The following is a 23,046-nucleotide window of genomic DNA, read 5'->3' on the forward strand; positions in this document are numbered from 1 at the left end:
TATGAGGATGTCGTTAAATACTCTAACTAGTGCAGACTCGGTACTATGCCGGGTTTTAAAGCCAGACTGGAAGACCTCAGGGATCTTATGCTCCTCTAGGAAAGACTGTAGCTGGGCATAGACAACCTTTTCTAGTATCTTAGAGATAAAAGGCAATTTAGATATGGGCCGGAAATGAGCCAACACAGTGGGGTCGAGGCCTGGCTTCTTAAGCAGTGGTTGCACTACAGCATGTTTAAAACACGTGGGAACAAGACCAGAAGAGAGACTGCTATTTATGATTTTCAGGACCGTGTGAGCTACGCTGGGGAAAACCTCTTTAAAGAGGCGAGCCGGGATAATGTCGTGCGGCGAACCTGAGGCCTTTATGTGGCTGACTACATCCTCCAAAACGGACAATGTTACAGGTTCAAACGAGCTGAGCACGGCTGGACATGGGACACAGACAGAGGGGTCAGAGGCAGGAGCAGTGATGAGGGCCCTTGTATTTACCACCTTGTCAATGAAAAAGTGCAGGAAGTCATTACATATGTCAGCTGATTCAAAACAGACAGGCTGAGCGATATTAAGAACAGAGTCAATGGTTTGATAAAGTACACGTGGATTAAGACGGTTAGACTCAATAATATTCGCTAGGTGATCTCTTTTTGCCTCTTTGACAGTGTTCTGGTAGAAGAGCCAGGATTCCTTTAAAATCTGAGAAGAAACCTGCAACTTATCCTTCTTCCATTTACGTTCTGCTTTTCGGCACTCCTGTCTAGCTGCACGGGTTCTGTCATTAAACCAGGGCTCGGGCTTTGCCCTGGGCAGCTTGGATTTCATTGGGGCCACAGAGTCCATTATGGTCCCACACGAAGAGTTAAACCAAGAGCACAGTTCCTCTGTGGGAACAGCCGAGACAGACGGCACACTGTTCAAAGGCAGCTGAAAAGCGACTAGCAGTGCGGGGGTTAAGAGTCCGACAGAGTCTAGCAGGAGCCCTAGATCTATTCTCCGTACAAGAGAGAGCAACATCAAACAGAACAGGGCAATGATCAGAGAACGTACTATCACAGATCTCTAGGTTACGGATAGGCAGCCCATATGAGATAACGAGATCTAACGTATGCCCACGTTCATGAGTAGGACCCGACACATTCTGCACCATGTTAAACGATTCAATGAGGGTTAGGAAGTCCTTCACCATCGGTTTATCGGGGCAACATACGTGTACATTCAGATCTCCGAGAATCAACACTCGATCATAGTTGGGCAATATTCCAGCCAGGAAATTGGAGAAATCAGTCACAAAATCCTTGTTGTATTTAGGGGGTCGATAAATGAGTGCGCACAAAACAGGCTCAATACGACCCACCTCAAACATAGTCACCTCAAAGCTGGAGAAAGAAGCAGAGCATTGCTTGCATTTAATATCATCCTTATAGATGACCGCTGTTCCCCCACCCTGCCTGCCCGAGGGCCGCGGGGAGTTGAAATAGGAACAGCCGGCCGGCAACAGTTCAACGAGGGCGCTGCACTCACCCGCCGCCATCCACGTCTCTGTCACACAGAGGAGATCCAGGGCGCGGGAGCTGAAGAAATCCCTCAGGATAAAAGTTTTATTTGTCAGCGATCTGGCATTCACCAGGCCAATCCTGACAAGGGCTGGAGCCTTTGATCCGGAGGAGTTAGGATCGCGGGGCAGCGACCGCAGGTTGCGGGGATTCACCCCACGTCTCAAGAGCCGAGGAGCGCAGGGGCGGCAGGGCTGGAATAGCACCTCCAGGCTAGCAACAGGAGCGCGGCAGGTCGCGCTGGGGTCCCGGAGTCGTTGCAGCAGGGTGGAGGGAGACGATAATCCAGGTTTCACGTGAGACAAAGACGAAAAGCATACCCGGGCCTTCAGCTTCACCAGTTTGCCACTCCGTTTGCCACGGCGGCGGAGCCGTTTCCTCCTCGGCGGCGGGGGCGCGACCGAGAGCAGATGAGTCGGGATTCCTGTTAGGAGCGGCGGCGCGGTTTTTTGTTCATTGTGGTAAAATGAACCAATAATCCTGGCATTTTGTCGGATATCCAGGAGGGATTGGCGATCATACACCAGCAGAGACTTAATCTGAACAGTGCCAAGGCTTAGATACAGCAGAAACACAAACCAAAACGAGAGCAGGAGACGAGCAGCCAAACACACTGGCGCCATCACTCAATACACAAAAGCTCAAGGCAGGGAGAGCCTCCTGTTGGCTCTGGCACAAGAGAAAGGACCATAGCAGTGACTTACCAATCACTGCTGTGCTAACCCTAACCTCCCCCGGGGCAGCACAACTAAACCTAACCCCAACCCTTTTCCGACCCCCAGCGCACCTCGGACCAATGCTCCTTCAAACTAATGGTCTGTCTGATCATAGCATGCCTCCCAAAAAAATCAGGGAAAATCACAGAGCCCGTGGCGACTAATTAGCATATTCTTTGGGCCCCGGCTCGGCCAGGTCTGGTTCGGGCAGAGTTAATAATAATAATATATACGATGTATATAGCGCTTTTCTAGGTACCCAAAGTCGCTTTACAGAAAGAAGTACAGACATATTTATTAGGAAACAAATTAAAAGGTTTAAAAGGTTAAAAACTAGAAATAAAATCAAAAGAGGGGCAAACAAGAAGGGCGTGTGTGTGTGTGTGTGGGGGGGGGTTTATGTAGGGAAAGACAGTTTGAAAAGGTGGGTTTTGAGTGTGCTTTTGCACATTTCGACGGTGGGGGCAGCTCTGATGTGAGTTGGGAGTGAGTTCCAGAGAGAAGGGGCAGCCACTGCGAAGGCCCTGTCTCCCCATGTCCGTTTGTTGGATCTGTGGGGTTCCAGTTGGTTGGCAGTGCTTGACCTGAGGGAGCGGGAGGGGACATGGCGGTTGATGAGTTCAGAGAGGTAGGGGGGCCTGGTTGTTGAGGGTTTTGTAGGTCGATGGTGAGTATTTTGAATTCAATTCTGGACTTGACTGGGAGCCAGTGGAGTTCGCGGAGGATGGGTGTGATCCCTTGATTTGGTTCTGGTGAGTAGGCGGGCGGCGGAATTTTGAACATATTGTAGGACCTTTGAGGACCTTGGTGGTGACGCCATACAGGTGGCTATTGCAGTAGTCGAGTCTGGATGTGATGAAGGCACGAATGAGTGTTTCAGCGGCCGTGTGGGATAGCATGGGACAAAGGCGGGCAATGTTACGGAGGTGGAAAAAGGCGGTTTTGGTGATCTGGTTGACATGGGGCTGGAAGGAGAGGGTGGGGTCAAGGATGACACCAAGTTTGCGGACTCGGGTGGAGGGGGTGACAGTGGAGCCATCAATGGTGAGGGAGAAGTCATGGGAGGAACGGGTGAGGGAGTCAGAGCCAATGATGAGGATTTCAGATTTATTTCAGTTGAGTTTTAGGAAGTTTGTTTGCATCCATGTTTTGATGTCAGTCAGGCAGGAGGTGAGAGTGGAGTGGGTGATGGCGGTGATGGTTTTGGCGGGGAGATACAGTTGAGTGTCATCGGCATAACTGGAAGCGGAGACCATGAGTGCGGAGTATCTGGCCAAGGGGGAGCATGTAGAGGATGAAGAGAAGGGGACCAAGTACTGAACCTTGGGGGACGCCATGGGTGACAGGTGACGTGAGTGATTGGCAGTTATTGATGGAAATAAAATGCTGTCTGTTGAGTTTGAGAACTCTACGCTAGACGCAAGCCAACCTGACAAGTGGGGCAGTAAAGCACGTTAGACTTTGCATTTGTACATGTTCAGAGTAGCTACGGAGGCAGCGGGTTCTGCGCTCAGGACCATTGCCGATATTCAGAAAGCGGCTATCTTGCCAGGAAGGAGCTAACTAGGTACAACTTCCCATTGACAGCCCATTCATCCAAACAGAAAGTCCTATCTGATGGTATTAAACAACGTCAAACTCGCCAACATTGCAGCTGTGCGAAAAGCTTGAATTATCCTCTTTGTAACTGCTGTTGTGATGTGTTGCCTCTTACATTAATATAAAAATCTCATTAAAAATGATTCCTCTCATTTATGTGACTAGCGGTGCTTGTTGGGCCTCTACGGCGGTAACAGGCACTGGCCTACATGGAACGATGCAAGTTGGAAATGCATGCCCCACCCAGATATTATGTCTGTGTTCCTTTTATGCCCATATATGGAGTTCTTTGTCAGGCATGCCCAAATATGGAGTCTATGCAGACGTCAGAATTATGTCAGAACAGGCCAGCTCCATATATGGACCCTGGGCAGGGACCCTGTCCAGAGCCTGGGTAGAGGCCTTTTTGGGGCAGTTCTGGACAACCGTGGGTCAGACCGAAACCCTGCGGTGGCATGGTGGTGGGGCAAATGGTTCTCGAGTTAAGTGGATTATTGCGAACGCAGTGATTGCGAACGCAGTGAGCACTTACTACCAGTAAGACGCGCAAACGCGGGAAGCGAATGCAGCTCGTACATATTTAAGTTAAGGAGTCCCCAAAGCAGCTCCATATATGGGCACAAGTTGGACCACGCCATCACACTCATGTCACCATGACTCAGCCATAACCATATAAGGAGTCCCCAAAGCAGCTCCATATATGGGCACAAAAGCGTGACACACGGACAGACATCTGCTAGGTCTCATAGTAAGTGCTCACTGCGTTCGCAATCACTGCGTTCGCAATCACTGCGTTCGCAATGAGACCTAGCAGATCATGTCTGTCTGTCTGTGTGTGTGTGTGTGTGTGTGTGTGTGTCTGTCCCGCTATACGTCCAAATATGGAGTGTGTTGCATCAGCAATCACTCAGCTCCATATATGGGCACAAAAGGGGCCAGGTCCACATACAGTAACAGCGGGACAGACACACAGACAGACAGACAGACAGACATGATCTGCAGGGTCTCAGCTGCGTTCGCTTCCCGCGTTTGCGCGTCTTACTGGTATACAGACAGATGTATGTACAGACGTACAGACAGAGGACTTGGTGCATTTATATATATGAATGTTTAGTGTTGGAAGTGCAAATAAAAACAAACAAACAAACAAAATATCTTCATATGCTTCCAGATTCACCCAACTGTTTATAAGGGCGATGCCCTTATCCCACCGATATGTGAAGGCCTAAACTACAAGTGCATATTCTGCAACAAGGTGGGGGACTATGGACAAATTGTGGCACATCAGCAGACCCACAGGAGGACAGCCGTTAAACATGGAGGTATTTTATTTAATCTAAATGAATGTTGCATATCTTCCAAAATGTACAAATATAGTTGCCTAATTTCAATCTAACTAATTATCTACTACGAACTAATATTATTCTAACGCAAATGTTAATACAGTGTACATATTTATTTTGCCTGAAGAATGAAGTCATTTGTGAACAGGCTTTTTCTTTTTGTAGATTATACAATGTACAGGTGTTATGGAGTATGTATCAATACTCCCCATTTCCACTGCTGCTACTGTGGAGGGTATGGAACCCAGACAAATATTTTGAAACATGTCCAGACGTGCACAGGGGCAGCCTCCACGGTCATCCCTTCTGCCTCCACTGTGGCCCCAGCCTCTGCAGGTAAATCACTTCACCAGAGTTATGGTCTGCACTTGAACACAACACCAATGAACAATGAATGGCTGGACAAATCACAACTTAACATGGAAAAACAAGTCATACTGTACAACTATACTGCTATAAAATGGAGAGCAATGTCACTACATGGCGTCATACTGTACAACTATACTGCTATAAAATGGAGAGCAATGTCACTACATGGCGGCCATCTTGCTACAGTCAGCTCGCTCACTCATAGCATTGTGTCTATGGTGCATGTACTTTTTTAAATAACCATAACCTTCTAAGCTTTCAGCCGGTTTTTAAATGGTTTGGTTCGTCATAAATGTCCGAGATGTAGATGATAATGCATTCCTGCAGGAAAAAGCTTTCCCCTGGTGTCTGTGCTCACTCGAAACACGGCCGAAGCGCGCGCCGATATTATTATGATTACTTAATATTGCCCTCAAAATAGAAGAGAAGTTAGAGAGGTTTCTTGACACACATAGTAGTATAATGTTACATATTTCACTCAACCTTTTTCTTTTCTTGGCTTGTCTTGGCACACTGCCAGAGATTTTAGACACGGTGCGGCACCAGGGCAAAACAGGTTTGCAGGAAACCCTGTACAACACAGACACCCTCCTCCAGGCAACCCGGCCACGGCTGATCAGCCCCCGGCCTGTGTCCAAGTGTGCTACAGCCCCCAGTCTCTTGGGGGTTCAGAGACAGTCAGTGGGGAAGGTGGCTGATGAGATGTTGGCAACACTAGGAGGCTCCAGGCACGGTGGCTTGCCTCCGGGCCTGGCTCCTCCTTCCTCTGACCAGAAGTGCGGAATCCTCCTTTGGGTTGCACCGTCCTTGCCGATGAACAACACACATCTCGGCATTGGTGAGTTACAGGCTCTCGAGTCGCACTGAGGCTGATTTTAAACCCTCCTTGCAGTCTTTGTATTATAATAACCATTAGTGCGGACCAATTATATGAAGATACAGTAGGCTGAAAATGGGCAAAGTTGTCCTTTAGGCATGTATTGTACCTGTATTTATGTTTGTGTGTAAAACACTTTGTAATGTTGATGTTGTTGATATTGGTAGTAGTAGTAATAATAATAATTAGTAATTAATAATTAAAGGGTCATTCCACAAGATGTGATTCACCATGTTAATGATTTTTTTAGGAAACACAGAATAGGGGGACTTTTTATTATTTCCACACAACATCTATATAAGCTATATTAATGACATAGTAAAATGTTGAAAATGAGTGGAATTCCCCTTTAATACATTGATTTTGAGTAATTTGAAATATTTTTGTAAAACAGCTGTATTATTTTGACACTTTGGAATTATTTTATATAATATAAATGTGCTTATTTAAACCTAATAAGCAACATAAGCACAGTGTTATTGGATTCTGTGTTTGGGGAACATATAACCTGTTTTTGTTTAAGCAGAGAACATAACCTTTTTCGGGGGGACGACGACATAGAACCTCGGGAACATAGAGATGACCCTTTTTAATAGCTATAGGCCTACATTTTTGGAGTGAACCATGCCTTTCGGATGGTCAGAAAACACTGTGCCGCATGTCTACGATGAAACTAACGGGTGCAGCCGAATCCTACACGTGCTCAGACCTGGTGTGAAATTTGGCCGTATGTTCAAGTTAAAGTCACGATGGTGTGATATATGCCGACAATTGCGGTGATCTCGCCGTACGCCAATTATTTGGTCTACACCACTTTGATAAATGAGGGCCATTGAGTTTCTCTGAGCTGATGTTACCTCCTCTCGCCTCCTTCTAGACCTCCCACCCCTCCCTGTGTGTAAAGAGGAGGTTTCTTCTGAACAGCAGGAGAGGAGCTCCAGTCTGGTTCAGGAGGAACCACCACCTCCACAGATTAAAGAGAAGCAACAGGAGCTTCTTGAAACACCAGAGGAGGCTGATGGGTCAGCGTTGACATTACCAGTTCGTAAGATGTGGAGCAGCGCTCAGTCAGGTAAGAACTTTATTACTACCAATGCAAAATCATTGGTGAGGACAAGACCACACAGGTGGAGTAAATTAGTGTGCCATATCTGGGCGTTCATGACGATCTCCGTTTGGGTCTACTCTATGGCCATCGACAAAAATGTAGGCTTAAATCTATTTCTATGCACATTTTAGTTTATTTCTTATTTAGACTTAATTTATTATTATTAGTAGTTTTTCTTCCTTTGGCTTGTTAAACTTTAATAAAGTACCTTGATTTTATTTCCACCCTCTCCTCATTTTTATAACATTTTGAGCTCTGATCGCCGCCTTTTTCGGAGTAAGTGTCCAAGCCATTTTAGACTGGTGATGTGTGTCTGTGTGGTGGTGTTGATGGACATCACTTTGGTTAGTGATGTCAAGATAAAATAAATGAGGAGAGGGTGGATAAAATTAAGGGTGTGTGTGTGTGTGTGTGTGTGTGTGTGTGTGTGTGTGTGTGTGTGTGTGTGTGTGTGTGTGTGTGTGTGTGTGTGTGTGTGTGTGTGTGTGTGTGTGTGTGTGTGTGCGCACGCGCACGCTCTGCTGCCTATATTTTCACAGCCACATTGGGCTTTTCATATAGTAGGCTACTTTAATTGTGCTCTTCAACAAGATGATATGATCAACTTCTCAGAGAAGCTTTGGTCTGAAAGGATGAAGACATGGGTGGATGACATGTCTAGCCATGTGAAAGACAGAGCGAAAAACTGATAAAATCGACCCCATTCGATTGCAAAGTCAGAGGCTTTAACTTTCCCTTTTATAATGACATAGCGGTATCTGAAAACAGATTTGGTGGAAGCTGCTTCTAAACGTAGTACTAGTTGCCTATAGAACTAGCAATAGGCCTAAAAGAAGACTGATATATTGAGCTCTTATCATAGGCTATTTTTGCTGCATGCTTTCATGTAGGGTTGTAGGCAATCAATCAAATGATCATTTATCAAAATGACTGAAATCAGTCGTGACTGCCAGTCGCCACATTCCCAGAACTGACTTTGTTTCGGCTCTAAAACGGCCCTGAGTGGTCAAAACCTGGTATTATCGTTTGATTTGGTTTTAAATTAAATATTGAGCCTGTTTAAATGTTTTCGAACCTGCACTGTATATTTGTTTTAAGGCGATTTCTTAGACTAAGACTCGTACTTAGTCTTAATTATATGGCCACTGCTACTTTTCGTGCAAAACTGAGCTGGAGGTAAACGACAAATTTGAGATAAATATATATTTTATAACAGTTTATATTGAAGCGGGCAGATGGAGGCAGACTTTTTCACGGTGACTTAATATGAAAACCCTTAAAAGGCCTGTGGCATCCACAGTAATTGGGATATATTATTAGCTAATATGTTGATGATGTAAAATCGGGAATGTACTGTAAATCTAAACCAATGCAATTACTGTATGTTAGTGACTTTACATGAAAATGACTTTCCGCGCTGGTCGAGTACACAGTACTCAGATTACCATGAACCTTCGGCCGGGATTTAGAGCATCTCAGTGGGGACACCGGGGGCTTGGTGACCGAGGGAGATTGCCGGACTGGCACAATGCAAGTTACCAGAAAAAACTGCAACTCAATTTCATTGTAACTAAGATATTCGACAGGAATTCATAATCCCTATTTAGCCAGTACAAACGCAAACGTTCCCAAACTGCTAGCCTAACCTTGTGATGCAGTTCAGATGTGTTTCAAAGGCTGCTTCTAATAGTGAAACTTTTGTGCAATTTGTCTGCATTTCTTAACCCATTCCCGCCTTTGGCATAGATCTATGCGGATTAAATGAATCAGACCCAGTGCCATTAGCGTAGATCTATGTCAATTGATCTATCATAGTGCTTATGATCGATGATCATTATGAAGTCGTGATGCTACTTAAATTAGCACTGGGTTGCTAGCTGATGTTGTCAAGCTGCAATGGGGTGAGGCATCTTGAAGTGCGTGCCCACTCGGTCTGTTTCTTTCGATCGCCTTTATCTCAAATGCGTTGTCCCAGATGGCATTTCTGTTCAGAACAAGCTTTATTCAATGGTCTATAGCCAATGCTGTAATGTGTGTGTGTGTGTGTGTGTGTGTGTGTGTGTGTGTGTGTGTGTGTGTGTGTGTGTGATCAACTCTCATTGTATCTTATTCTAGAGTTCCTGCACCTCACTGTGTGTAAAGAAGAGGTCTCTCCGGAGAGGAGCTCCAGTCTGGTCCAGGACGAACCACAACCTCCACAGATTGAAGAGAAACTCGGGGAGCTTCTTCAAACACCAGAGGAGGCTGATGGGTCAACGTTGGCATTCCTAGCAGTGAGAAGTGATGATGAGACAGAGCCTGTAGCACAACCAACTAGTGAAGATCAGCTCCTCCCTTCACACTGTTCTGAATCTGACACTGAAGACAGTGATGAGTGGGAGGAGACTAGGGAAGATCAGTCCGTTTTAAACAAATTGAGATCACACAAGAAACAACATGTGGAACAACAAAGACTATGTTTGAGTAACAAGCGGTCCCAAGACCTGAAATCATCAAAACAAACATGCTCCATGAGTCACATGGAGAAGTTTACATGTACAGAGTGTGGTGAAAAGTTTAGACTAAAAAGTGATCTGAAGGGGCACACACTGATCCATACAAGGGAAAATACCTTTACTTGTAAAGTTTGCAGCAAAAGCTTTAATCGTAAGGCCAGACTGAAGAGTCACACGATCACTCATGGGGAAACGCGCTTTACGTGTACAGTTTGTGGTAAAGGCTTTCATAAATTGTGTGATTTGAAGATTCATATAGGGGGGAAAAAAGCACGCTTTATGTGTACAGTGTGTGGTAAAGGATTTGATCATATGTATTGTGTGAATAGTCACATGATGACACATACAGGGGAAAAACCTTACCTGTGTACTGTTTGTGGTAAAGGCTTTAGCGGGTCGAGTAGTTTGAAGCATCACATGAGGATTCATACAGGGGAAAAACCCTATATGTGTACAGTTTGTGGTAAAAGCTTTACTCAGACGGGTGCTGTGAAACAACACATGAGGATTCATACAGGGGAAAAAACCTATATGTGTACAGTTTGTGGTAAAGGCTTTGGTGACATGAGTGATGTGAAACGACACATGAGAACTCATGGAGGGGGGAAAAAACCCTATATGTGCACAGCTTGTGGTAAAGGCTTCAAATGCATGAGTTATGTGAAACAACACATGAGGATTCATACAGGGGAAAAACCTTATATGTGTACCATTTGTGGTAAAAGCTTTAGTGAGACGGGGTCTCTGAAAAAACACATGAGGATTCATACAGGGGAAAAACCCTATATGTGTACAGTTTGTGGTAAAAGCTTTACTCAGACGGGTGCTGTGAAACAACACATGCGAACTCATGAACGGGGGAAAAAACATTAGTTTATGGTACTGTACGTGAAGTTTGCTCTAGATTCTGAACAGTAATCAGAAATCACTGCTATATACAGTTTGTTATAGCAGTTATTGTTCAATAACACTAACAGAACATGCGTTTTCAGGTGGGACACCAATTTAATCAGCTTCAATTTATTTTTTTAAATCCGCTTCAGCAATGTTATCTGCTGGTGTTGATCCACTGACTGACTCTTGACTGAAAATGTAACAATGGTTTCAACACAGCCATCTTTTTAGAGTACATTGTGCTTCGGTATGTTGACAAGCTAATTTTCCTTTCCAGCTCGATTTGGCACCTGCCCGCAGTGCCAAAACTACTAGTAACTGGTGTACTGACCATGGTATTACTGTGCTTAACTGACCAGCCAACTGGCCTGACCTGAACCCCACAGAGAATCTTGGTTGTATTGTCAAGAGGAAGGTGTGAGACATAAGACTGAACATTACAAATTCATTTACGGCGGTTATCAAAGCAAACATGGGCTTCCATAACACCTCGACAGTGCCACAGGCTGATCACCTCCTCCATGCCACACCCCGTTGATGAAATAATTTGTTCAAAAGTAGCCCAGACCAAGTAGTAACTGCATACATTAATATACTTTTCAGATGGTCGACATTTCTCGTTTCAAAAAGTCTCGTAAAATATTCTAATTTCACTGAGATAGGATTTTTTTTGATTTTCATGAGCTGGACGCCATACTAATCATTATAAAACAATGAAAGGGCTTGAAATATTTCAGTTGTGTAATGAATCTAAAATATATGAAAGTTTTATTTGCTTATTGTGTTCATATGCCACATACACAACAAAAACAAAATACTTTAACTTCAAGGCCTAATCTTCTTTTCAAGAAGATAGGCCTACTTTATTTTCATTTGACAAATAAGAAAAACCAGTATTGACAACATTAAAGAGGGTCGCTGTAACGAAGACTCTGACTAGGACGTTGGGCTATATGACATGTCTAGTATGACGATCCCTATATTTGGCCCGAGCCGTCAGATGTGGTAGAAGAACCATATATGGATAGATCTAACTGGCTTAGTCATCCTGACAAGCATAGTCGAAGAATATTATAACAAGGGTCGCCATCAGGGAGAAGGCAGAAGTCGAAGCATCCTGGTAGTTCTAATCGGACACCACTGCGGGGATCCTAACCTAAGTAATCAGCAATAGAGCCTTGAGCTATTTTATAGTTGCACTTGCTACTATTATTGAACATACAGTAGAACAAAGTGCAAATAACGAGTTGACAGTGCAATCTTTAAAAATAAACCTAAGAAATACTGCTTTCAGTGTTGCTACTAAAAAACAGAATACAGAACAAGGCCTGTATAAGAGGTAGCATTTGATCTTGAGCAATCTTCAGAATAAATCAGTACAATCTTCAATAAAATAAATCAGTGCAAATAGTCCTTTTTCAATGGTGCTACTGTTACAAATGAGTAGGAAAAACAAATACAAAATGGTACCAGAGTACCTTCAGCTACCCTTTAGATCTGGTGCTCAAGATCCACGACGAAAAGGTGGTCATTTCGTATGGACAGCGTGATGGAATTCCGAGTGGGCCACGCATTGCTGTCCATCAACGGGGCGGACGTAACTGGAAGGAACACGGCTGATGGCGAGGACATAGAGTATTTGAAAGACCCTTCAAACTACCCAGTGTCCATTCGATTTGGACGGTCTCGCCTGAGTTTCAACGAAAAGCTTCAGGTGGCATATAATGATGCTTTTCGAATCTTCCTGAAACTCCCAAGATGGACCAGTGCAAGTGAAATGTTTGTGACCAGTAATCCTACCCACCTTTCATGCTGTACTGAGGTATTTTATGTTTAGATTCATGTGTAGGCTGAGGGAATCAAAGAATGTATTAATTATTCCTTAGCAGGGATCACACAGAGTGAAGCCCAACACACACCGGCTCCGTCTGACGCGTTGCCGCGCGGAAAATATAACTGGTTCTATCGGCGCGCCGCGCCAGCGCGCGTCGGACGCCGCCGGTGTGCGATAGGTTCATTGAAAATAATGGAGGCGGCTGTTTTGACGCGCGGCGGTCGCAGACGGTGATACAGCCTTTTCCTCATGTTTCTGGAAACACTGGAGGCAATGTTTATATGTTTTTAATTGACAAGGACTGCCTGGAGTGCAAATAGCCTGATACATAGGATATCTCTGTGTTGTTGTTTTGTTTTTCCCTGTTGTTTGGACCCATTGTGTCTGAAATAAATCAATCAAACGTTTTCAATCAATCACAAAACTGGAGAAAATACCTCAAAGGCACTGGCAAAGTATATTGCACTATATAATAGTCTCAGGCATTTTTCTACATTTTACAGAGTCACCCGTCTATTGGGTCTCATCTTAAAATAGTTGAGGGAACCAATGGTATAAATTGTAGGCTCATTTATACCATATTTAACAGTAATCCAGACTAGGCTACTTTATGAAAGAATACTCTGGGTTTATTGATTGACATTGTTACTGCAGACAAACGGACTCAACCCACCACCACCATTTTAGATACTATACTCCCATCTAGTGGTCACACTCTGTAGATGTCACCATGTGAAGTTAATTTGCAAAATTACTTCCACACAGACAGACGGACATGGTCACAGAGACCCCCACATGCATTATGTATTGTGCTGTGCAAAATTATTCAAAATGTCTCACAAGCTTTCAAGATTTTTCATATGTCTGTGTTGTCACTGCTGCCCTAATGACTCACCTGCCAGTGAGGAGCCCCCACCACCAACAGTAGCCTACTTGATGAGGTTCCAGCAAAATACAGTAAATACAATATACTGTATACTACTCTATATATAAAATATTTAACCCTATTAGGACAACCTATTTAATAATAATAATCATGAACCTTTTTTACCTAGAAATTTTGAATACTTTTGAATACTATTTATTTTACACTAATAGGGCCCTATTTTGTGCCACCCCTTATCCCTAAACGTATTTGCCTTTTTATTTAACATACATAGGCCTACAGACATAGATGTCAGACTACAGTGAATAGCATTAATCCATTTATAGAATGGATTATGGAGAATGGATTAGGGTGTGTAACCCTGATGCTGAATGGATGGAACAAATAATTTACATGTGATCCTTTTAGTATGAGTGTCTGCAAGTAGAGTGCATATCGCCTACTCCTACAGTATTGTGTGAATGGAGTGGAACATTGTATATAGGATTGGGATTTGGATGTAATTTACATTCAAAATATTGATTTTTTTTGGAGACTGCAGACTCACAAAATCCACAACATCTGGGAGGAAATAGTTTGGTCCATGACCTCAAATCAAAGTCACTCCACGATGGGAGTCGCACAGGGAAGAAACGTTTTCGTTGTGCAGATTGTGGCAAAATGTCTAATCGAAAGGAACATCTGAAGATGCACAATGATTCATAAAGGGGAAAAAGCCATTTACTTAAACAGTGTGTGGCAAAGACTTTACTCAACATGGTAATCTAAAATCACACATGATGACTCATACAGGGGAAAAAAACATTTACTTGCAACGTTTGTGGCAAGGGCTGTAGTCACATGGGGACACATACAGGAGAATTAAAGGCCCTTTGGGTATAAGGTTTGTGATTTGTCTCGGATTTAGTCGGATTAAATCTAGTAAAAACACACATGAGGCCTCACACAGGGGAAAGTGTAAAGTATGTGGCACAAGGTTTAGTAAAACCTTGTCTAAAAGCACACATGAATGTTGTGGAATGTTTTGGAGGATGTTTGCCCCATTGTTAATGGACAGGTGAGAATGGATTAGGGTGTGTAATCCTGTTGTTGAATGGATGGAACAATCAATTTGCATGTGAGCCTTTTAGTATAAGTAGAGTGCACATTATCGCCTACTCCTACAGTGGATGGAGTCTAACATGCATACAGGCTAGGGGGATCATTTGCATTTAAGTTATTTAGACTGGAACATACTTATCCTCCTGCAACAACATGTGGAAAGGGGACAAAAGCAACTTGATCTATATTCCATTTCTACATTAGGATTTTACAAGGTGAAACATTCACTAAGATCACTGGACACATAAATATTTACAGTAATTCTATGAAGTAATTCTGTCATGGTCAAATACACATTTATTTATAGAGTGTATCTCTGCGTAGGGAGATAGTACCCTCATCATGAGGGGGGTAAAAAGTCTTTCTTTGGCCCCTGCGGTCGTCGAATGGGTAACAATACAACTTTTGCACCTCCAAGTGAGTTGTCCGGACATCTCACCCCAAAAGTCCGGAAAACTCACCAGGGTGAGATGTCTTCACTTTACAGACAACTCACCCTGCAATGTCAGAAAGTGAAGACAACTCACGGGTGAGTTGTCCGGACTTTCGGGGCGAGCTGTCCGTCCTTTCTCTTTACCAATTTGCCCCAGTGGAAAGTACAGACAACTCACCCCGCCATGTCAGAAAGTGAAGACAACTCACATGGGTGAGTTGTCCAGTATTCGTGGAATGAACTACAGACCAGACTCAAATTGGCATCGGAAATTCCCCTGAGAAGTTTCAAAAGGATCACCGCTAGTGTAGCCTACTCTCCAACAATGTGCTATTGTCTGTTCTGTAATATAAAACATATATATTCTAAATTTGAACGTGCCCAAAACTTTCTCAATCTCAGATCCAATACTTGGCTGTGCTACCCACACACAATCTGAGGCTGGGAAAAAAGCCTTGCGTTTTTTTGGCTCATGGAATAACCTACAGACCAGACTCAAATTGCCCTTTGTGATTTAAAAGAATGCCATGCCCATGGGCACACGTTCCAGACACAGCTAAATAAACAGCAGGAGTTTGCTGCTGCCTTTAATTCATTTGCTCTTATAGTATTTTTGTTTTCTCTTCCCTGCTTGTATTATTTGTTTTGATATGATTCCTGAATGTGTGTTATATGTGTTTTCTATTAAGGCAACCACCCGGGGTAGAACAGGAAAGTTACATATAGTGCAGCATTTATACTAAATCTGAATGTCCTTGTAAAAGGTTTTATTTGCTTATTGTTTTATAAAAATGCAAATTACCTTGTTGTTGGGAGCAGTGATTGGCCTGTTTTGTTTTGTGACCATCAGGGCCCTCTCACTCTGATTGGACCATCAGGGCCCTCTGTTAGTATTTAACAAGAGTTTGTTCTGCTTGGTGTCACATGTGTTAAGAGCTGAACTTACTCTACACTAGCTAGTTAGTTAACTGACTTTTATTATTACTATAGTATCAGTCTAATTAAAAAAACGTACTTTCTGCACTAGCTGAAACAGTATCAGTATAATTCATGGCTTTACTACAAACATTGAAGTCCTTGATCAACCATAGACTATCTGCTGCTGCTGAAGAGATATTTTGGATCGTTGAAAGAATTCTAACTGAGTTCCAGGATGAAGCCTTCCACATCAAGCAAGAAATTGACCGCCAACGCAGACTACTGGATATGCTTTTGCAACCAATCTTCAAACTACACAGTGCAGGTTAGTCAAATCACTATACTGTACAACAAATATTGAATTAATTGTTGTCTTAAAAAATAGAAGAATGTGAAATATATGTAGTCAAATGTTTCTTATTGTGCGGTTTAACTGTTTGTCTGTATAGGTCAGTTGAGCATTCCCTAAAATGGTTACATTGGCAATAGTCAAAGTTTTAAGGATGCTGAATATATGCAGGTTAATTTGACTGAATAAGTAACAAAATCATATTAAACACGGCAATATCATTCAAAAGTTGAATTGTTTTATCTTTTACCTAGACGTCCTGCTCCTCCCTGTGTGTAAAGAGGAGGTTTTTCCTAAGAAGCACAAGGGGAGCTCCAGTCTGGTCCAGGAGAAACCAGAGTCTCCACAGTTTAAAGATGAACAGCAGGAGCTACCTCAAAGATCAGAAGAGGCTGATGGCTCAATGCTTATATTATTATCAGTGAAAAGTGAAGATCGTGATGAAAACAAGACAGATTACCTTCACCTCCCTGTGTGTAAAGAAGAAGTATTCCATGTGCAGCAGGAGAGAACCTCCAGTCAGGTCCAGGAGGAACCCTGTTATCCACAGATTAAAGAGGAACACAATGAGTTACTTCAAAGATCAGAGGAGGATGGTGGATCAAACGAGACATTACTATCAGTGAAAGATGAAGATGATAACGAAAACATACAAACAGAACACGTAGCCAACACCTCATCTCAACACAAGGAAACACATGCTGATGTAGAGGACTGCGGAACATCACACTGTTCTGAATCTGACACTGAAGACAGTGACAAGTGGGATGAGACCATGGTTTACCAGTCAGGGGTAAACACACTTAAATCACACAATACACAACATATGGGAGGACATAGTGTGTCTTTGAGCAACAAGCTGCTCCATCACCACAAAGCCCCAAAACAAAGTCACTCCATATCGAGTCACACAGGGAAGAAACAATTTAGTTGCACATATTGTGGCAAAATGTTTAACCGAAATGTTTATCTGAAGAAGCATACAATGATTCATACTGGGGAAAAACCCTTTACTTGTACAGTGTGTGGCAAAGGCTTTAGTCAACATGGTCACCTAAAATCACACACGATGACTCATACAGGGGAAAAACCCTTTGAGTGTACAGTTTGTGAAAAAGGCTTTATTCGCATAGATAAGCTAAAAGCACACATGATGACCCATACAGGGGAAAAGCCCTTTACCTGTACAGTTTGTGGCAAGGGCTGTAGTCAAAATAGGGACTTAAAACGACACATGATGACTCATACAGGGGGAAAGCCTTTTGAGTGTTGTGGCTAAAGGTTTAGTAAAAATATGAAAACACACATGAAGAGTAGACACATATAGAGGGAGAAGCTGTTAAATGATGAGTGCTTTTTTCAGAGAGTTTCATTGAGTTGAAATAATTATCACCAAATTAATCCAGCTAGATATATTCAACATGATTGACTATATACAATGATAGGTTACTGTGATAATGTGATCATTTATAAACTCATTCACTATCACCACACACAATCCCTTATTTTGATCATGTTTGTCCTAAATGAATGTTGAATTGTAAAGGCAGGTTTACTCTGTAAAAAAAAATGCATGTTCATATTCTATTGTTTTTCAAATAAAGGTTTAACAGCTATGGTCCTTTATGTGTGCTCATTACAGAAAGGTCATCACAACACATTGGAGGAGGAGTTTCACCTCCTCCCTTTCACACATCAAAATGTGCGAAAAAAACAAACAAGAGCTGCTTAATTCTGTGACCAGTATGGACAACACTTCTCTAACAGATTATGAGGATGAAGCTTTCCACTACAAACAAGAAATTGACAGCCAACACAGACTTCTAGATATGGTTTTACAACCAATCGTCAAACTAGGTAGGTCAAATCACTATAGGCTACTGTAAAATCTGAGTTTAAATAGTTGTCTTAAATACAGTCAAATATCATCTTGACCATTATGTAGCAGTATGGGCGTTGGCTTCCACTCTGCCCATTCTCCACCCAATAATCACTTAAACTGATTGCTTGCAGTATATAAGCAGCACACACTGTGTTAGCCTGTGTTAGCTTCACCTCAGTTGGTGTTCCTGAACAGAACTGGCCCTTTGGACTTCAGCATGCCACGCAGTCCCACAGCGTACACGTGTCCTTCATGTCCTTCATGCATCCCTCAAACAAAGCTGGCCTGGTTTAGGTTTAGGTTTATTTATTTAGCATGTAGTACAAAACATGTACAATAACATATCAAAGAACAAAAATACAATGCAAGGAAGGGAAGAAGCCAGCTGGCTTATTTGGAATCCTTTCCTGTAGGAAGAGGTCATTGGTTTAAACAGATTAAAGTTCATAAAGAAAAAGATGGGCTTCAGTATTGTTTGACCCAGGTATGCCTCTCTCGTGCCTGCAGTCAGTGTATATTGTTATAGACTAGACTCTAGTCTATAACAATATACACTGACTGCAGGCACAAGAAGGGAGGGACGGTAACGCACAGACTAAAAAGCAAGAGACAACCGGTCAATTTCATGACCATAACTCTAGTCACTAGAGTTACAACACGCTATTACAGCTGTGAAACTCAACAGAGTTTCACAGCTGTAATAGCGTGTTGTACCAGAAATATAGAAGTGAAGAAATATACTTGACGGAGGAATAATACTGAAGAGTAAATAAATAACACACCAGGAGGCATCAGCTATGTGTTGCTGGATCAGTACGACACACGTCTCTGACATATTTATTTACACCGGTTATATACTGAACAGATAACAAGCACTTCCTGTCTGGGGCTTGTTACTTCACAATAAGAGAATATCAATAATAATATATATATACATACAATAAAGATCATTCCTCTGTAAATCGGTCTTGAAAGTAAAGACTTGAGTGGGGCTTGAACTCACTATCTCCCTATCATGTGGCAGCATTCTAACACACTGAGCCACTGGTTACAGACAATTCACACTTCTTTTTTTTATTCTCGTGAAATTGGTCTTGAAAGTAAAGACATGAGTGGGGATTGAAATCACCATCTCCCGATCATGTGGCAGCGTACTAACACACTGAGCCACTGGTTCCAGACAATTCACACTGCTTTTCTTTTTTGTTCTTGTGAAATTGGTCTTGAAAGTAAAGTGGGGTTTGAACTCACCATCTCCCGATCATGTGGCCAATGTTCTAACACACTGATCCAGTGGTTCCAGACAATTCATGACAATGACGACAGCACCCTAACTCAGTTACCTGCTATCTCCAACAACAGTATTCCTTTGCCTGTGAGTTAGTGTTTGGAGTTGGAGTTTGCCTGATATTTTTTAATCCTCCAATTATGAAACAACATACTATAGTATGTCTTCCAAAACCATGAACTATAGTATGTCATCTTTCATGATTTTCATGTCTTCTTTTTTAATCCTTCGAAATCATGAAAAGCAACATACTATAGTAAGTAGTAGTGAGATCAGCTTGAGAGTCATAGGGTTTTCTGTACCTCATTTCAACTACAGAAAGCCGGGATTGAACCAGGGACCTTTAGATCTTCCGCTCTACCAACTGAGCTATTTCGGCTTGCTAGTGTCACATCCAGTATTTATTTTTACATTGACTGTTACTTGTTACTTCTTAAACAAATAAACTCATACAGTTTTTCCCCAGTGAGATCAGCCTGGGAGTCATACGGTTTTCTGTACCTCATTTGACCTGCTGAAAAACGGTTCCATTTGTACACTGTCAAAGTCACTAACTTAATACTATCAACATCTATATATTCTATAGACCCTCTACAACAATGGTTCCCAAACCTTTTCTTGTCAACGACCCCCGAATTTACACTTGATTAGCCCGTGGAACCTAACCCTAACACGGCTATAATCCATGGTCAAAAACGATGAAAAACAAGGATTTGAAAAAAAGACAAAATCACTTCCAGACCATGGGCTATAGTCCATGGTGTCGGAGTGATTTTCGTCTTTTTTTTAATCCTCAAAAATGATGAAAAACGGAATGCTACAGTACCCTAACCCTAACCCTTGATCGTAGGAGATAGTAATGTAGGACTCTACAGATCGAGTGCTATCCAGTCATAAAGTTTGAATGAACACTTGAAGAAACTACTGCAGAAAACTGGAAACACCGCCAATGTGGCACACTGCATCCTATCCGTAGGAATGAACAATCGACAGCAGGGGACAACAGAAACAGGACGGAAGACAATGAGGGCGGACACAAGTGTGGCCTACATGGGTCACATATAATTCGCAGAGCTGGTACCCACTTAAGGCCCAATCAGATCCCAGTTCAAACCCATATACGTGTAGGCAAACACAGGTGGTGCACACATGGTTCTGAAATAAAATGGCCCATTTGGATACTACCTAAGACCCAGTTAGAAACCCACGTAAGCCCATATGGGCTAACACGGGTGGGCCCTTTGTGAAAACTGGGTGCACGGCCCACTTCGAACCCATGCCCATAGCCCATGTCAAAACCCAAGTGGGGCACAGATGGACATGTTAGCTGGACTGTGTTAATTAGAAGGGAGAAATCACGTGTAGGCTATGCACAGCTCCTGCCGATTATTGGATGCCAATCACTTTAACGCACACTCCCATGTATTAATTTGTAGAGGCCACTCACTTTTACGCTCAGACCCTGTATTAATCAGAGGGAAATTACTTTTACGAATATCACCTGTGTAGGCTAGTATAAAAGGAACAGAATCTCGTGGTATTTTTTCTTTTCATGATGGCTGATGTGTATATTCAGATAGCAAACAGTCGGGGTGGCAGGGTGCTGATAATTGGGGAATTCCGTTACCTTAGAAATAAGGTTCGGAATGACCGAATGTACTGGCGGTGTGGGAGAACAGGGTGCCGGGTGTATGTAACCACCAATGCCTTCGACGTTGAGGCGGATGACCCCCAAATCCGCATCATCAACGGACCTGGCCAACACGGGCATGGAGAGGAGGCGGATTTGGTGGCCACAACTTGCTCTGATAGAGCAAATGCTGCGCCACGTGGCCGCGGATCCGTCTCTCCCATCCAGAAGGGTCTATGACCAGGTAACGATATATTCTGTAGCATGATGCTTGTCAAACTTAATTCTGCAAGTCAATATATGAACGAAACATATAACCCTATGATGTTATTAAATCAGATCCTGGCCCAGGCACGCGACGTCGCGGCTATGCCTCCATTTGAGGCCGTAAGGACGCGCCTGGAGAGGAGACGGGCCAGCCTCATGCCCCCTATCCCACATGCCCTCCAAGACGTGGCCGTTGTAGGAGAATGGGCCGTGAGCTGGGGGGGGGGGGGGGGGGGGATTTCTGTCCAAGCACAACATCCCCCACGGCTATATTGTCTTCGGGACCGAAGACAATTTCGGGAAGCTTGCCCTGCAGTGCCGCCAGGTTAGAACCCCTCCGTCCGTCATGAAACTTTGTATCCGTCACAGTGAAATATATATAAGGTCAATGGAAATATTAGACTAATTCTTATGTAATAATAATTAATAGGCCCCATCCAGATTAATTTGACACATTTGTTACAATCGATAATTGTAGGCCTTCCATCATTCCCTTGTCTCATTTTTAAAGGCCTAGTGTAGTTTAGTCTAAACAAAAAATAAAATGTGATCGCATATTATATGTCAATGCTTTATCAAGAAAAAAATGCCCTAATTTGGCTCAGTGCCATATATATATAGTCTTTGCATGTATATGAATGAAACATTTGAATTTTGTTTTAGATCTATATGGACGGGACTTTAAAAACGTGCCCTAGGCCGTTTTATCAATTCTACACCATCCATGGCCTGTACATGGGGAGGGCCGTGCCTTTCTGCATGGTCCTCATGAGCGGAAAGACCGAAGCCATGTACCGTAGTGTTCTACGGCACATCAAGCGCCAAGTCCGCAGAGTCACTGGACAACAGTAGGTTATATTAAAGTCTACTCGTGAATCAATTCACTATGGGTTATGTCCATTCTTGGACGTAAGACAGAATAAATCTTATACACTCACGTTCTAATGATGTTAGGACGGGCTTTTTTTACGTCATGCCGCAGTGCACGTACGTCCCTCCCCCGAGGGTATAAACACCTGCGCTGCTATCTGGGCGTCATTCGCTTTCGTTTTCTTCTTCTGCGTTAATGACAGACAAGCTCATCACTAGAGAAAGACCAAACTTCTTACAAATCTCAACAGGACGAGTGACACGGGTAAGTTGCTCGGTACCACGAGGTGGAATTTGTGTTTTTCGCTAGTGTTTTAAGCTACACTCACGAACAAAATATATATATTTAAAAAAAAAGGATATTGCTGTTTGTCTCCGTGTTCGACCGGGCCAAATAGAACAATTTCCAACACGTGTAGCTCGCTAGAAGCAGCCAACACTTCAGCTAAACGCTGGCCCAGTTAGTAACAGCCGCGGCGCCTCCACGAGCGCGGCTGGCTGCTTCCTCCACGGCTCCAACAGTCACCTTCTCAAGCACAGCGGCAGTGCTGGGCGAACTCCCCTGGCCTCCCCCCCCCTCCGCCACAGAGGGCCGCTCCTGGACGAACAGGGCCTCGTTGATGACCAAGGAGGC

General features: G+C 43.2%; 1 protein-coding gene across 2 annotated transcripts in view; it reads left to right on the forward strand.

The window, feature by feature from the left end:
• The window catches only part of LOC308319331 (uncharacterized protein), a 95,121-nt gene that overhangs the window by 34,921 nt on the left and 37,154 nt on the right, over nucleotides 1-23,046 (forward strand). Inside the window, exons 2-6 of one of the 2 annotated variants that reach the window (XM_080769355.1) lie at nucleotides 5,040-5,190; nucleotides 5,377-5,547; nucleotides 6,101-6,418; nucleotides 7,335-7,529; nucleotides 9,681-13,105. In XM_080769355.1, coding sequence (XP_080625481.1) covers nucleotides 5,040-5,190; nucleotides 5,377-5,547; nucleotides 6,101-6,418; nucleotides 7,335-7,529; nucleotides 9,681-10,933 — 2,088 coding nt within the window. In that variant the 3' untranslated portion in view covers nucleotides 10,934-13,105. Of the gene's footprint in view, nucleotides 1-5,039; nucleotides 5,191-5,376; nucleotides 5,548-6,100; nucleotides 6,419-7,334; nucleotides 7,530-9,680; nucleotides 13,106-23,046 lie in introns of those variants that run through there. The other variant, XM_080769356.1, reaches the window with a different exon arrangement.

This window comes from Protomyctophum bolini (genome assembly GCF_963924005.1).
Source record: "Protomyctophum bolini genome assembly, chromosome: 8".
Taxonomy (NCBI): domain Eukaryota; kingdom Metazoa; phylum Chordata; class Actinopteri; order Myctophiformes; family Myctophidae; genus Protomyctophum; species Protomyctophum bolini.